At 38.8% G+C, this 17,581-nt stretch overlaps 1 protein-coding gene across 1 annotated transcript in view; it reads left to right on the top strand.

Moving 5' to 3' along the window:
• Nucleotides 1–17,033, top strand: part of LOC117395023 (potassium channel subfamily K member 9-like) — a 78,888-nt gene extending 61,855 nt beyond the window's left edge. The window contains exon 2 of the mRNA XM_033993861.2: nucleotides 15,929–17,033. Coding sequence (XP_033849752.1) covers nucleotides 15,929–16,773 — 845 coding nt within the window. The 3' untranslated portion in view covers nucleotides 16,774–17,033. The remainder of the gene's footprint in view (nucleotides 1–15,928) is intronic.
• The last annotated feature ends 548 nt before the right edge of the window (nucleotides 17,034–17,581 follow it).

Below are 17,581 nucleotides of genomic sequence, written 5' to 3'. Positions count from 1 at the left end.
AATAATAATAACAATTGTAAGTCACCCTGGATAAGGGCGTCGGCTAAGAAATAAATAATAATAGTATACAGTTAATTGATTTCTTAGTCAAACGATTACAACGACCACAACATTATTAGCATACATGGTTAATATACTAATATTAATTATGGCTGATCACAAAGTGTCTACTTTGCATTAGTATTTTCAATACTAGCTTCTATCCAGCAAATAACCTGATTTGACTGTCTGGTACGCTACACTACCACAGGCCTAGTCTTTTTGTAAAGGAAAACTAAATATGTTCAGTACTAAGAAGAAATAACCAGTGTTTCAACATGGTTTATTTCAAGTATTGTAACATTTCGTTTTTTTAACTTAAAGAAAGAAAATGCATAATGAATTACCCAGTCTCAAATACCGAACTCCTATCCTCACAAGAAGAAGCTTTATTTCTCCTCCTGAACCCTGTGATGATTCTATATGTTGGGACATGATGTGCATACAGGGTGGTTCAAATAAGGTTGCCGGGTTGCCAAATGCGACCTTCAGTTTTAATATGGCCAGCAGATTTTACCGTAAAGTCGCCACGTTGGCGACTAACCATTTACAGTACTGTATTGTGGCAGAGTGGTTAGCAGTGAGCAGGTGCATGTGATCAATAAACAGACAGACAATTATAATCCAGGTGCAATGTTGTTTAATGGTTTTTTAAATGCAATGGCCTGATGGCAAAATGACAGTAAATAATAACAATAGTAATGAAGCAATACAGCGGCTTGTATTGCTTATTTGTAATCCCTGGATTGGCGCCGAAATAATAACAGTCCCGTTTTAGTTCACCCACACGTAACACATACACAAACACAAACACCAGTCCACAGTGCGTGCGCTAGTGCTCATGGTGAATACAGTTCTTTAGTGTTAAACAAAAGTGCAGTGGTGTTGATCCGGGTTTAATGCTGGCCATTGGCGACAGCTCCGGATCGTGTCAGCCGTCCAAATAATTACAAACACTATTATTAACGACACACAAAACACTCATGTTTCACAATACAGGTTCTCCTTCTGGTCCTTTAATATAACCATTCACAAAAGAACAGATCACATCACTACGTCTCCTTTTTATAACGTCACCCTTAGATCCCATGGTCAACGGGCGTATCCGCCCCTTCAATCCATGGATGCCACTGTCAGAATCTGCACTGTCCTGTTGATCTCGCAGAGCCAATCTTTTTGTGGAACCAGCCCCCTTTTCTTGTTTCCATAGCAACGCACAACAGCCAGTCAAGTTATGGTAGAACAACCAAAATTAAAATTCCAAATTCATTCTGCGTTGTCTGCAGTTCGGAAGAGACGGCTATTGCAAACTTAAAGACATTTTAGAAACTAACAAACTTTAAAAGCAAGTAGTTTTCCCTCACCCCAACAACAACAGGGGATGAAAGGAGTGTTGAGGTGTCTGTATTGCCTTACGCACAGACAGGGGGGCTTAAAATAACTACACAGCTACAGGCCATTGAGTTTCCCTGACTTCCTAACTTGATCTGCTTAGACGGCACAGGAAATAAAAAAAAAATCTCAAAATACTTACCCGAAATAAAATGTCAAACAAACTGAAACAGTCAAATCTATTTGCATTTGGATTTGGAAAATCCACATCTGGCCAACATGACAATGAGAATGTAACAGAAGATGAGGAGGAGAAGCTAACAGAGTTAGTATTTTAGTCAGCTTGTCTATGACAGTGAGTGAAGAAATGTGTTCACTTCCCTGGAATTTTTATATAGTTATCTCCCCTGGCATTTGATTAATGTAGTTCTATTTCCTGGCATTTTATGTATATAGATCCCTGTCATGTTATGTATAGACTTCACTTACTGGCATTTTTATGCACAAAAAAATTGTTTCCTGGCATTGAGAGGAACGGTAGTTCCTCGAGCCAAGTTATCAGCGAAGCACAAGAACTGCCAGACTCTATACAGCAAGGATAGTTTACGTGTTTTCAGGGTATAAATCAGCCAAAAGCACCAAACTTTAATTTGTAGTTCCCAACACTCTTAGGGGAAATGTAGAAAAAAAAGTCAATACCTGTCATACAGTAAGAGAAATAAGTCACCAAAGTAAGTTAAAAATGTCCTCCTTTTTCTCCCAACATATTTTTTTTGCAGACCCCAGGCACTGTTATCCACGCATATGTATATTACAATTTAGTTGTTTTGTCATGGAAATATACTAGGGGATGCATTTATTGTGACGTCTATATCATTTATATTAAATGATTTATTTATGTTTTGAAATTGAACATTTGCATGCAAAAAATATCTTTCTTTATAGAAATTAAAAAAACGGTCTGGCATACTGGGATTTGAACCTATAACTTTCAGCTTGCAAGCCTGTTGTGTTTGTTATAACTGTCAGGGCTACATGATTAGTTGAGCAAACAAGCAGTATTTTGAAAGACGGAGTCAGCCAGCTGAGATTCTTGGGACACATTGGAGATTTTGGAGATTTTGGAGATTTTTTCACGTCATCATCATCATCATTCTGAGATTCTGATCTTGATCTCTGAAAAATTTTGGTTTCCTGTCAGTGTAACGCTCATTGTGGTCCCTGTCCGCACAAGGAGGTATGGTTTCCTCTCAGTACTGGTTGATGAGAGTAACACTATTTGTGGTCCCTATTGGAGATCAAGGAATGTTAATTTCTGAGAATTAGCTAATGCTGAAGGATAGCCTATATATTTGGTAAAAGTAAAATGTAAATAAATAAATACATTAATACATATTTAAATAAATGAATACAAAACCAATACATATAGATTGTGTTTCTTTATCTTGATATTTATTTATTTCTTTTTCACTATCAGATATAAACAATGTCATTCAATACTGTATGAACTGAAAATAAATACTCAACAGTTCTTGTTCAATTGTATATTACTGAAGATTTTTGTACATGCTTATATATATATATATATATATATATATATATATATATATATATATATATATATATATATATATTGGAACGACCTGGACAGTTGCTTTGTTGCAGGACTTGTTGTCTGTTCAGTTTGTCAGGAATTCTCTAGTTTCAAACAAACAAACAAACATTTTGAGAATTCAACACCGGCTCCCTGAGTGCTACTTCCTAAACATGAAAAAGTTACAATATCAGTGCTCGAGTCCCCCCCAAAAAAGTGCCAGAACGCACTATATCATTTCAACAACAGTTAAAAAATGAACTAAGAATAACATACAGTAGAAGGCCGTTCATCCAAACAGCTGGGGAACACAGCAGTGGTTTGTATTAATGAGCGTTCAGATGTTTACAAAAACATACCTATATTGCACTGTAAAGGTTTATTTAAAAATGAGTATTTTTCTGATAGCCCCAAACCTGAGTGTTACACTGTATATAACATCACTCTGCAAAGTACACCTGACAGCGGTACTGAAGCGTTATATACAAGTACATTAAACGTAAAACCGATTCAAAGCACTGTGTGTTTATTATTTGTATGCACATACATATCAGTTCATTGCTTTCACATTTTTTTTTAAACATTACAAAAAGGAAAAACTACAAACTGAATACAGTACTGAAAACAACTTTCAATACTATTCTCAAAACAGCAGGCTGTATTCCACAGTGCTGTTGGTCCTACAGTTTTACGCTTACATTTGTGTGGATATTTCCCACAAAACAACAACATAGTTTATGATGTTTTAAATTAAATAAACGATAATACAGTATCATGTCTTTAACAGCTTGTCTAACTAGGGTTCCACCTGTAATTTGAAACTTACGTTTCTTATCAATAAATTCACATTTACTATTTTAATGTTTTTACTGCATTAAAAAATCTGGTATTGTTGAAAATTGAAGATTATATAACATGGCTAGGCAAAGATCTGCATGCAGCTACCAACAATTACTAGGCACGAAACCCCAGACCCGCCATGTGCAGATAACTGTGTAAATCATGGTCAGCACATACTAGGCTAGAAACAAAAATCATATCCCTCTACCCACAGTATATAATGAGTAAAAGTTAAATACATTAATATTTTATGCTTTTTTTTACATTTGCTTTTGTAATTTCTAAATATTGTGTATATAAATCAGTGGTCACGAACTCAAAATAAATGTTACTTTTCTTAACTTTAATATATGGTAAGACTAGTGTTTCAAACATATATTAACTAAAAATAAAAGGTCTTCATGAATTTATATAACAAACATGCACATACCATACAGTGCTAAAGTGTACATACTGTAACAGTTACACCCATGTTGTTGTTATGTATTTATTGTTAATAAATACAGTATTGTACACTTATGTGGAAATATGGAAATTTATACCTGTCAAAGATGTTTTTATGCTTCTTGGTAACAACAGAAAGGTAGGACAGTATCCCACTACGTTTTTTTTATCAGACATTACTATCAGTGGTGTAGTGGTAAATGAAAGTTTGACGGAGCTGAACAGATAGATTAAACAAATACACATGAACAGATTGATTGTTATTGCTCACCCACCGTTATTGGCTTTTCCAATGAGCTCGCTGAGAGGTTGACGTGAGTCTGTGACCTCACTCAGACAGCGCGAGTTTGCTGTCTCAACGTCCCCACTTTTTTTTGAAACTTTTTGAAAATAAATAGAAATCTTTTCCAGCAAACTATTTTCGAATTTGACCACACACAGGTGAAAATGTATCAAAGAATATCGCTGTCGCCTCGTTCTGGACTATGGATCTAGACAATGTGGGGAAGGTGTTTTTGGCAATGTCAGGTGTTTCTCGCTCAAAGCAGGTTCAGTGGCTGTTTTCACGATGACACGTCCATAGCGAGAAGTTGTTTTTGGTGATGTCAGGTGTTTCTCGCTCAATGCAGGTTCAGGTGTTTGGTCTTGAGGAGGAGGAGTAGGCTGTTCCTGTTCCACTAATGTGCTGCTTTCAGATTGGGGATTCTGGGGAGTGTCTGTTACAGACTCTGATGTGACCAGCAGATGGCTATGGTTCCTTCTCAGTTCCCCATGCTCGGTTTCAACGGTGTAGGAACTGGGTAGCTCTTGTCTTTGCATTACGACTGCAGTAGTGTTCCACCCCTTTTCCCTATCTATTTTAACTCGAACAGGGTCCCCTGGATTGAGCTGTGGTAGTGATTTGACTCCATGACATCTGTTGTAGAAGTGTTTATAGGAATCCTTGGCCTTGGAGTCCAACTCTGCTACTTTTTCCAGGTCAGGCCACTTGGGAGCTAGGTTTTCAGTTGGCAGAGTCGTTTGCAGTTGTTGTCCCATGAGTATCTGCGCTGGACTTGAACCTGTAGCTTCAATGGGAGTTGCTCTGTAGCTAAGAAGTGCAAGAAATGGGCCATCTTGTTTCAAGAGCTTCTTTACAGTCTGCACAGTTCTCTCTGCTTCTCCATTGGCCTGGGGAAAGTGTGGGCTAGAGGTGATGCACTCAAAGCCGTATTGTTCTTGGAAGTCCCGAAACTCAAAGGCAGTGAACTGCGGTTCATTGTTGGTTACCAGCTGTTCTGGAATAATAAGCGCAAAAATGCACTTCAACTTAGCCATAACTCTTTTGCAAAGAGTGTCTGGCATATGAACAACTTCAATGTACCTTGAAAAGTAGTGTTGCCTCTTAATTTCACACAGTTCTGCTGCTACTCGTTCCCAGGGTCGTTTGGGTAGCGGGGTGGTCATTAGAGGTTCTCTGCGCTGTGTTGGTCTGTTACTTTGGCAATGCCTGCATGAGGCTACCTTGTTGTTAATGTCCTTGCTAATGCCAGGCCACCACACTGAAAGTTTTGTGCACTCTCTTCATTTTCTTCATGGGTCCAGTTCAGGACTTCATCCCTTAATGCAGAAGGGATGACAATTCAGGAACCGTAGATCAGTGGCCCCTCCAATTCACTCAGCAGGCCACGCTGGTCGAAGTAGCCTGTTGCACAAGTGTGAACTTTTTGCATATATTTTGGCCAACCATATCTTGTGTACCGTAGCACTTTCTGTATCTCCTCATCAGCAGCACTTGCTCATGCAATCTGTTGTAGCTTTTGTCGTGACGCTGGCTGTGCACTTCCAATGCTGCTACAAAGGCCTCCACCTCCCCATCTAATTCTGCAGATTCTGAAATAACTAAGATAATGTGTCAGCGATGAGTAGAGTTCCCTGGGGTGTATGCAGCTTCAGGGTTAAACCTCATCATTCTAATGAGGAGGTGCTGGCAACGCAGTGGGACTTGGTCCAGATCTTTAGTATTTATCAGGGGCACCAAGGGTTTATGGTCAGTCAGCACTTTAAAAGAGTCCAGGCCACACAGATAGCGAGAACATTTCTCACAAGCCCATACTGCAACTAAGCATTCCTTCTCTATTTGTGCGTACCTGCGTTCTGTAGGTGTCAGCGTGCGTGAACAAAAGGCAACTGGTAGCATCTCTGAGTCATGTTCCTGCAGCAGTACTCTCCCAATGCCATAGCCACTGGCATCAGCACTCACAACTGTTGATCTGGATACATCATAAAATGCTAGCACTGAAATAACACCAGAAGCACATCGTGTAATTAGAACGGCAATGTTCCATTCCCAATCCTCCCATATGCTATTATTCAGCAATGCTCATTACACTTGCAAATGTTGCAAAATTGAACAAATGTGGCATGAAAGCTAGGGCGTCTGCATTGCAAACTGTATTCAAAGCATGTCTTGGGTTTATATTGCAAACTTAACATTTTTAATGTAAAAAAATGTAGTTGATATGAATGACACTTTCATGGAACATACATACTGTAACGTCGAACGTGTTGTAAAGGAAACAAGACTTGGGGAGACCAGATGGGGTTTGAACTTGCTGCTTTTGATAACTGAACTTAAAATAAAACAAACAGTGAATCCCTGTTTGGGCCGTGGTTCGTGCCAAGATAATCCAATAAAACTAATGTCCTCACTCACTGCTCTTTCACTCGTTTTTATCTTCTCTGCACACATTCTACTGCTTCTGCTCTTCTCTCAAGGCATGTTTACACTGAAGCAATTTGCCGTGTCTGTGGCAGCACTGATGCGGTATCACTTTAAGTGTAAATGGGAAATGCCGGTAAAATGCAGCCACACTTTATTCCGCCACTGAACCATCTCTCCAGATGGTTCAGTGGCGGCACAGTGCAGGTACTGAAGCGCATTACTTTCAGTGTAAACTGCAAAACCGTCACAGCCACCGCATTTTGCGTTCAAGGTGGATTTTTTTTCCCCCAAGTAAATGCAATTTGCTGTTCTGCCATGTGTTGATTGAAGAAATAAATCCAACAAAATAGCAAGTGACGCAGGCAGTAATTGATCCGAAAAAGAAGTAAGGGAGCTTTCAGCGGTGCAGTCGTAAATCTTAAAGTACCGGAACGCCAATTAAAATATATATTTTTTCTAAAACAAATTATAGGAACACACGTTTTATTTGTACATTGAACTTGAGGGTACATTCATTTTAATTGGTAATGAATGTGTCTCACATGTGACGTTTAGGCTACTGCCCCAGTGCTGAGATTGCCATTTTTCCAGCCAAATTTGGCCTGTTTTAAAAGCTTCTGGCGGGATAATGTTGTCTTTGGTGTTTTTTTTTTTTGGGGGGGAAGGCTATTTTTATCGTGCATGTTTTTTAAACGATTTTTTTTCTATTATGTCATTCACAGCGAAGAACTTCAATCATCATGATTCCCTGTATAGTATATCACATCCTCCCTGTCTTCAATCACAGTGATGCCCTGTATAGTATATCACATCCTCCCTGTCTTCAATCACAGTGATGCCCTGTGTAGTATATCACATGCTCCCTGTCTTCAATCACAGTGATGCCCTGTATAGTATATCACATGATCCCTGTCTTCAATCACCGTGATGCCCTGTATAGTATATCACATGCTCCCTGTCTTCAGTCACAGTGATGCCCTGTATAGTATATCACATCCTCCCTGTCTTCAATCACAGTGATGCCCTGTATAGTATATCACATCCTCCCTGTCTTCAATCACAGTGATGCCCTGTATAGTATATCACATCCTCCCTGTCTTCAATCACAGTGATGCCCTGTATAGTATATCACATGCTCCCTGTCTTCAATCACAGTGATGCCCTGTATAGTATATCACATCCTCCCTGTCTTCAATCACAGTGATGCCCTGTATAGTAGATCACATCCTCCCTGTCTTCAATCACAGTGATGCCCTGTATAGTATATCACATCCTCCCTGTCTCCAATCACAGTGATGCCCTGTATAGTATATCACATCCTCCCTGTCTTCAATCACAGTGATGCCCTGTATAGTATATCACATGCTCCCTGTCTTCAATCACAGTGATGCCCTGTATAGTATATCACATCCTCCCTGTCTTCAATCATCACAGTGATGCCCTGTATAGTATATCACATCCTCCCTGTTTTTTTTCATACAATAAAATTACTAACCACACTGTCGCTCAGTATTTTTATTTGTCACCAATTTAAGAACTGCATCAGTCCAATAAAAAAAAAATGTATTTTTCAACAATTTAATTGTACACTACATTCTGATTAGCTATAAAAAAATAAATAAAAAAACAGCGGTTCTGGCATTGTCGTTCACTCCAATCCCTGGGTCTCTGTGACCGATGTACAAAACAGCATTAAACCCATGTTTATGGCCACAAGTAAAGTTAAGGACATGCGCTGTTCTGCGTAACAAAAAGCAAGTATGTCTTCCAGTCTTTTCATTTGTCTATTGTGATATTCAGAAAGTATAGTGAATAATATCACACATACCAAGACAGGTACCAAAGGCATCATTGTTTTGATCACGGTACTGAACACCTGCAAATTATGTTAACGCAAGTTCTGTGTAAATGGGGGTAAGTCGGCAGGGTGTATATATATATATATATGTATATGAACAAACTTTGAATGCTATGAAAACTGATAACTTTGCATTCAAATGCTTTTGCCATTATACTTAACACACACACTATATACATATCCATTATATACTGTAAAAGCGGTGGGGGTCAAGGTTGCCCCAATTGTTTCTACTAACTTGGCGTGTGTTTTTCAGGCACAATAAAAGCAGATCAAACAAAAAACACAAGCCAAGTTAGTAGAAACAATTGGGGCAACCTTGACCCACACCGCTTTTACAGTTGTGCCTATTTCCTTGGTGCTGGCTAAGGTTGCCCCAATGGTTTCTTGAAACAATGTGTTTTTGTTTCACATTTTATGCACACAGAAAATACTTCCCTGCATTTATTGTATATAGTTCCCTGGCATTTATTGTATATAGTTCCCTGGTATTTTATGCACAGAATATAGTTCCCTATGGAGTCAGTTCCCTGGCACATCGATTGTATATAGTTCTCTTCCTACAATTTAAAAATAATAAAAAAAACACCCACTGCATGAAAACAAAGCATGCAAAAACAACGTGTATGCAACATATACACGTCTCCTCATATTGTCCCTGTTTGAAAATGTTGGCCAACATAAAAGTTCACTTGGTCACCGGGTTTTGAAAGCTAATGGCCAAATGGCCACCAGCATACAAAGTGATTTGTCCCACCCTGTGTGTATATTATATAGAGTTGAATATGAATATGTTTTACTAAAGCATATTGTAACAAATTTTTCTGCTGTCTCTCAGGACAATGTCCTTGTAGTGTGTAATAAGCAATAATAAATCCATGGAAAACAAAACTTAGAAGAAAACGCACCAGGGCATGGCTTTATTTGAAACAAAACAAAAACATGCACTGCAGGTGCACACAAAAACAAAAGAAAAGCCTAACTCTTTTTCTGGGTCTAACTAAACCGTTAAATTGGCCCTCTCTAAACAGGGACAGTCTATTCCTGTTTACACCGATTTACACTCCCATGTAACTTATTTAGTTTTCCTTACTTCCGTTTAAATCAGCACAACCAACTGCACTCATGCTCTCAGTAACTCCTCTCTTCAAGTCCCCTAATGGAGCTGGAAGCTCTCTTTTATAGTCTGTGGCTGTTCCCAATCAACACCAATTACCTCGTTTGGGAACAGCCACATTCTCACATATTTTGGCAGGGAGAGGAATTAACCCCATCCCTGCCAACCACCACCAACACAAACAATACCCAAACTATTTACATTTAGAGCCCTTTGTTTACCCTCCAGTTGGTTGATGTTGTCTTCTCACACTTTACTACCTTTTTTAAACACCTTCTCAAAGAGTTATACCATCGTTCACCCAGCTGGAGTGTGCATTCTTTACACCCAGGGCCCCACAGCTGCCCAAGTTTGATATTGAATGTACACTCTCTCACAATATATTTATGGTACTGGTAAGCAGGGATGTGCCGAAACTCGTATGTTTCGGGTAATTAACTTGAAAAAGTTGTTAGGTATTACTTAAATGGAATAAAACCTGTAATTACTCAACACAAAACAATGCGGTTTCTTGGTTTCCCGTGTTTGTACAGTTATTGAGTATCAATCACTACCAATCTGACAGTGTTATTTAATATAGACCCTGTCATGATCACACTAACCAACTCATTTAGATTGAATAAGCGGTTGTTTATCTTAGCTTTATTTTATCCTTTGATATGAAATAAAAAATAAAAAAAACACTTTCCTTATTCCTTAGAAAGGCTTAATCTCTGCAGTGCATTGTGGGATTGTAGTCCTGGGCAAAGTGTTATCTCTGATTAAACTCCACAGAAATACATATCCCAGTTTTCACAGCGGTAGCTTGAGAGGAAAATTCCCTTCCAGTCGGCTTTTAAAACATTTAATGCTGAAGTTAATTGCCATTGATTGGTACTAAATTGTAAAGGTGAGGGAAGAGCAGCTTTTCTTATTTTGAAATCAACACATAAATAAATAGGTGTAGTATTATAACCACGTATGCTAATAATGTTGTGGTCGTTGTAATCGTTTGACTAAGAAATCAATTAACTGTATACTATTATTATTTATTTCTTAGCCGACGCCCTTATCCAGGGCGACTTACAATTGTTACAAGATATCACATTATTTTTACGTACAATTACCCATTTATACAGTTGGGTTTTTACTGGAGCAATCTAGGTAAAGTACCTTGCTCAAGAGTACAGCAGCAGTGCCCCCCACCTGGGATTGAACCCACAACCCTCCGGGTCAAGAGTCCAGAGCCCTAACCACTACTCCACACTGCTGCCCACATATATATAGTATGTATGTATGTACGTATGTATGAATGAATATGTCTATCATTGTGCAGAACATTGATGGGAAGGTTTGTACAGTAAGTTATTTCACAATCACAATAGCTCAGTGAAGTTTGATTTTGGTATACACATGTTCAAGGTCACAGAGTGATGTTTTATGTCACATATATTCACAGTTAGGATTGAGTTAGAGCAACAATGTGTTGACTGTAAAAGACAGGAGTGTGCATTAAATCAGTGAGTATGGCAACTCTAATTATTTAAAGTGGACTTTGATAAAGAATTTGATTAATTACATTAATTATAATGGACCCAAAGGAAGTGTATTACTATGTATCTCTGAATGTCATCTAACTAGCTGTAATACCCTTTTCATTATAAATTATTCTTCCAAATATGTCTCTATGAAGACTTCTCCTCACCAGTGGCAACAATCTTCAACAATCTCTCTCTCAATGTGTTTCAGCAAAATATCAATGAGTTCATCCTGTATAGAGTGACTTCACAGGCAGGAGCGCCCCCAGAAATCATTCACATGCTACGCACTGAACCACACCAACATCTCATCTCATGCCGATAAGGATTCTGCATCACCATGCTGTAAAGTGTTTCAGGCAATCAGAGTGCTGCATTTTTGTTCTTTCCTGAGTTTCACAGCACCTACACTGTCACATTAGAAAACCAATCAAATTGCATCACCGTTTCCCTTTCTAAAAATGAATAAACACAGCGCACTACCATCGAGACAGAACAGCAACTACACTGACAGCCAAATAGTCCACAACAACAATAAAAGCTAAAAATGCATCAGACTTAAACTAGAGGAAAAACTAGCTCACAAATCTGTTATGCTGGTTCCATTTCTGATCATTTTACTCTCACAATCACTACAACTAATCATTACTCACCCCCTAAGCACGGCGTATGAACACAAACTTGTTGCACGTGACAAAAACAGGCAGTTAAAAAAATAAAACATCAATAACAATAATACTAATAATAATATAAGGAATAAACTCTTGTGCAAATAAATGACGAGACCGAAGAGGGAGTATCCATGTCACCAGAAGCCCAAGATACAATGACAGGCTTTTTATTGCACACTTTGGTGTACTTTATTTGTTATAATTAGTTGTACATTTACAATAGCTTGAAAAAGTAGCACATATGACCATTTCCCTTCCCTTGTTTTTTTAATGCTTTTGTTTTGCCATTAAACTTTCTTTTGTTTTTGTAAAGTCTGTTTGGTTACTGTAGTAAACTGAACTTTCATATTCGTGTCATGTTAAATACCTGTCTTTGCTTCCCAGTATACCGCAATGTTGTCGAGTTGCTGTACTGGTATTTGATGAATTTTTCCATTTTCCCAGTTACGCTTTTAGCAAATGTATATCACGCAACGGCTTTTTTCTTGTGGCAGCATTTTCCTGATTTTCAATGAACACGTCTCTGTTTTCATCAGTAACATTTTGAAATCTTGTCGTGATTTTCATTAAACTGCCAGTTTGTGTGCTGTGGTGAAGTCAGTTAAGATGCCCACATGACCTGTAGTATGTGGGCGGAACAGGGTGTGATCACATGATCCCCTATGAGAAGGACAGTTTAATAGATAAATATATATTTTGAATACAACTTTATGTCCACTGCATGTCTGTCTTGAAATATTTAAGTATTGTTTGAGTGGTTTTATGTTTACAGAGCTCTAAAGTTACTACATATCACAAAAGACAATGAAACCATATTAATTGTAATAATAATTTCTCAAAATATTATATACATCTCACAGAATATAATTCTTTGGATTGTACAATTCGGCACACAAAATCTTATTTTTCTAAGTGGATTTTATGCTGTGAACAAGACAAGCGGCCACTGAGTTTCCAGACTCAGCCACGGCACCATGTCTATGGCACACTCAGTTTTGGTTGCGGTTTACCTATTTACGACAAACCCACACACTTCACATACAAACGGCTTTAAACTTAACACCCTTTAACCTTTCTGAATCCCTGCCTGTTTTCTTGTTATTCTGACAGTCAGAACATTTAAAAAAAGTAATTTAAATATTTTGAGGCGGTATTTCGAAACCGTACCACCTACCAATTGACAAAAAAGTACATTTTATGAGCTATAGGAGTTAGATTAAGTGACGCTCACTGGAGGTTTTATGAGCTGTAGGGGTTGGATTAAGTGACGCTCACTGGATGTTTTATGAGCTGTAGGAGTTGGATTGAGTGACGCTCACTGGAGGTTTTATGAGCTGTAGGGGTTGGATTAAGTGACGCTCACTGGAGGTTTTATGAGCTGTAGGAGTTGGATTGAGTGACGCTCACTGGAGGTTTTATGAGCTGTAGGAGTTGGATTGAGTGACGCTCACTGGAGGTTTTATGAGCTGTAGGGGTTGGATTAAGTGACGCTCACTGGAGGTTTTATGAGCTGTAGGAGTTGGATTGAGTGACGCTCACTGGAGGTTTTATGAGCTGTAGGGGTTGGATTAAGTGACGCTCACTGGAGGTTTTATGAGCTATAGGAGTTGGATTAAGTGACGCTCACTGGAGGTTTTATGAGCTGTAGGGGTTAGATTAAGTGGCGCTCACTGGAGGTTTTATGAGCTGTAGGGGTTAGATTAAGTGACGCTCACTGGAGGTTTTATGAGCTGTAGGGGTTAGATTAAGTGGCGCTCACTGGAGGTTTTATGAGCTGTAGGGGTTGGATTAAGTGACGCTCACTGGAGGTTTTATGAGCTGTAGGGGTTGGATTAAGTGGCGCTCACTGGAGGTTTTATGAGCTATAGGGGTTGGATTGAGTGACGCTCACTGGAGGTTTTATGAGCTGTAGGGGTTGGATTAAGTGACGCGCACTGGCGGTTTTATGAGCTATAGGGGTTGGATTAAGTGACGCTCATTGGAGGTTTTATGAGCTGTAGGGGTTGGATTGAGTGACGCTCACTGGAGGTTTTATGAGCTGTAGGAGTTGGATTAAGTGACGCACACTGGAGGTTTTATGAGCTGTAGGGGTTGGATTAAGTGACGCTCACTGGAGGTTTTATGAGCTGTAGGAGTTGGATTAAGTGACGCTCACTGGAGGTTTTATGAGCTGTAGGGGTTGGATTAAGTGACGCTCACTGGAGGTTTTATGAGCTGTAGGGGTTGGATTAAGTGACTCGCCCATTCACTGCCCTGAGACAATGCTAGAGTGCCAGTACGACTGTTAGCGTTGCGAAGGCGCCAAACAGTGGGGTAAACAGCAATTTGCTTTTTGTGCAGAATTAGGATTGATCTTCACGACAAAATACAGATAAATAAAAAGTTAAATAGATGTGTCATTATTAAAAAATGTGGTGCTGAGGGCAAAAATAACATTTTTAACTTAATTTGTAATTTTCTTCCTTATTATTTTAAATGTATTTATTTAATGTATTTATTTATTTAAGCTTTATTTTATGGGGGTTTAGAACTGCCACCTTTTTATTTATTTATTTATTTATTTTACCCTTTTTTCAGTCCCTTGTCACATGTAGGCTTAGAAGCACACTACCACATTACATGCATCTCAATCAAGTCACTCAAGTTGCTTCCTGTATTGTGGTTTTATTGCATAGTTAGTAAAAACTGGTGCTATTATGATATGTTTTAATATTTTTTTTATGTGAAAAGACATTGTTTGAAAAGTTCAGTAAATGTAGTGAATGCGTATTACTGTTATGGCAGGGATGATGGGAGTAAATAGGGTCTCTAAATGGAACATAACAATGGGGCAGGGCAGCTTTAAGGATAAATTCGTCCATAGCAAGGTCTATTTGTCAACCTGCGTGATATAACAGCTTCCTCAAACATATAACTCAGCTTTTTCATTTCATGTTTTTAAATATCTCAGCATTGTTTTCATTAGAAGTTGTTAAGGCAAATAAGGTGGTTGTTCCAGCAGGTTCAGCAACTTCAGCCCAGGACAAAGTCCATTTTGTAGAACTTTCTATGAACTGGAGTAAGGCCAGTCTGAACCAAAGCACTGAAAAGAAGGTCTAATTAAGCTAAAAGCTTCTTGGGCTTAGACTCAGCTCCCTATATCAATATTCCCTTAGTTCCCACCCCCTTTTCTAGGAAGAAAAAGAATAAGATCTGATTGATTGAACATCTTGGTCATTTTTTAGGTCATAATAACATAAATGGGACCTCTCATTTCCTTGTCAGGGGCCTGTTGCAAATTCATGTTGGCAAGCATGAAATGCTTTTAATTTAAATGCTTTAGTGGAATTAAATGAGGAGACATGTTTGTAAACAGTGGGGTGGTAGTATTATGTTGAAAGTACAGTATAGCTGCATTCATCTGTAAATTGTCTTTGAAAAGGCTACCTGGTTCATTGTTTTAAAGATATAAATCTGCAACAAGATGTAACATTTTGTTTAAAGAGGAAAGTTGAACATTGATCTGAGCAACTACCTTTAGGAATGACCTGTGCCACATTTTAGATGAACAAAAATCTATGGAACAATTACCCCAACCCAGATCTACGTCTTCTTGACAATTACATGCTAATTTAAAAAGCTGCCCATTACAGTTAGCCTCTACTCTCGTGTAATGGAAATCCTTCATATAAAACTCTTCTGATTTTTTTTACTTTTCTCACATTTTAAAAACATATTAAAAATATATATATATATTTTTTAATCCACAGAACACCAGCCCTAGTGTCTAATACTTCCTATTCATTGCTTTTTTCTTTGTGTTTTCCCTGCAGGTTATGGGCACGCTGCTCCTGGCACAGATGCTGGAAAGGCCTTCTGCATGTTCTACGCAGTGCTGGGAATCCCCCTAACTCTGGTCATGTTTCAGAGCCTTGGAGAACGCATGAACACCTTCGTGAAGTGCCTCCTGAAGCGGATCAAGAAGTGCTGCGGCATGCGGAGTACCGACGTGTCCATGGAGAACATGGTGACGGTGGGCTTCTTCTCCTGCATTGGCACCCTCTGCATCGGGGCTGCAGCTTTCTCCCACTACGAGGACTGGAGCTTCTTCCAGTCCTACTACTACTGTTTCATTACATTGACTACCATAGGCTTTGGGGATTTTGTAGCCCTGCAGAACAAGCAAGCCCTCCAGAAGAAGCCCCTGTACGTGGCCTTCAGCTTCATGTACATCCTGGTGGGGCTGACAGTCATTGGGGCCTTCCTCAACCTCGTGGTCCTGCGTTTCCTGACCATGAACAGTGAAGACGAGAGGCGGGACGCCGAGGAGAGGGCATCCTTGGCCGGCAACCACAACAGCATGATCATCCACATCCAGGAAGACTTGCAGCATGGGCGGCAGCGGTACAAAGCGGAGGTGACTGATCTCCAGTCCGTCTGCTCTTGCATGTGCTACCGGTCCCATGAGTTTACCAGCCGGGGGGTGCTTTCCCACCAGAACTCCTTCAGCTCACAGCTGAACCCCCAGTACTTTCACTCCGTCTCCTACAAGATCGAGGAAATCTCACCGGCCACCTTGAAAAATAGCCTTTTCCCCTCTCCCATTAGTTCAGTTTCCCCAGGTCTCCACAGCTTCGCTGACAATCACCAGCTTATGAAAAGGAGGAAATCCATTTGAGCCTTATTATTGTTTGTTTGTTTGTTTGATCCCAAACCCCCATCTCTTCTTGAACTTTTCAATTCAATTTTGGGGTGTGTTTCCCCAAGTGATGTAAGGGATATTAAAAAAAATATAACAAAGTGAAACACAAGCATGAAGCATGCATAATTACTTCTCCAACAGTACAATTTGAAAAAATAAAAAATGCCTTACATTAACTGTTTTTGGTGGGTTAGGATCATGAATATTACCCATGGTGCCAAACCAATAGTTGCACATAAGCCCGTGGGGCAATATTAGAAATTATATATATATATATATATATATATATATATATATATATATATATATATAAGGGAGTTTGCCTATTTAACCTTAACTTGAACCGTATGATTTGACTCAAGAATGAGTGCCCTGGTTAAACAGATACAAAACCATTTAAAGAGCATCAGGTATTATTTTCTATGAGCAATTATATTTAGACAAAAGAAACTGGTTGCTAAAGAAAAAAAAGATTTAAAAAGCCCAAATTGTGTTTCACAGCATGCGCATTAGAGGCAGTTCCAAACGGATGTGCCATGGTTATTGGATTTGATTGATTTACTTATTCATTGATTTGTATTTTATTTTCTAATAGCAGCTTGAAAGCTTGAATATATATATATATATATATATATATATATATATATATATATGTATATATTTTTTTTGGTTGGGTGTAGGATTGTGTACAATTTGAAAACAGAAAAAGGGTCAGTGAAGATTCTTTTGGCTTGCCAGTTAGAAAAGAAAAAAAGAAAATGAACGCATGCACTTTGTAAAAACT

Source organism: Acipenser ruthenus, chromosome 3, assembly GCF_902713425.1.
Source record: "Acipenser ruthenus chromosome 3, fAciRut3.2 maternal haplotype, whole genome shotgun sequence".
In the NCBI taxonomy this organism is placed as follows: Eukaryota; Metazoa; Chordata; class Actinopteri; order Acipenseriformes; family Acipenseridae; genus Acipenser; species Acipenser ruthenus.
The sequence above is the reverse complement of the archived record's forward strand: the minus strand, read 5'-3'. Positions and strand labels throughout refer to the sequence as shown.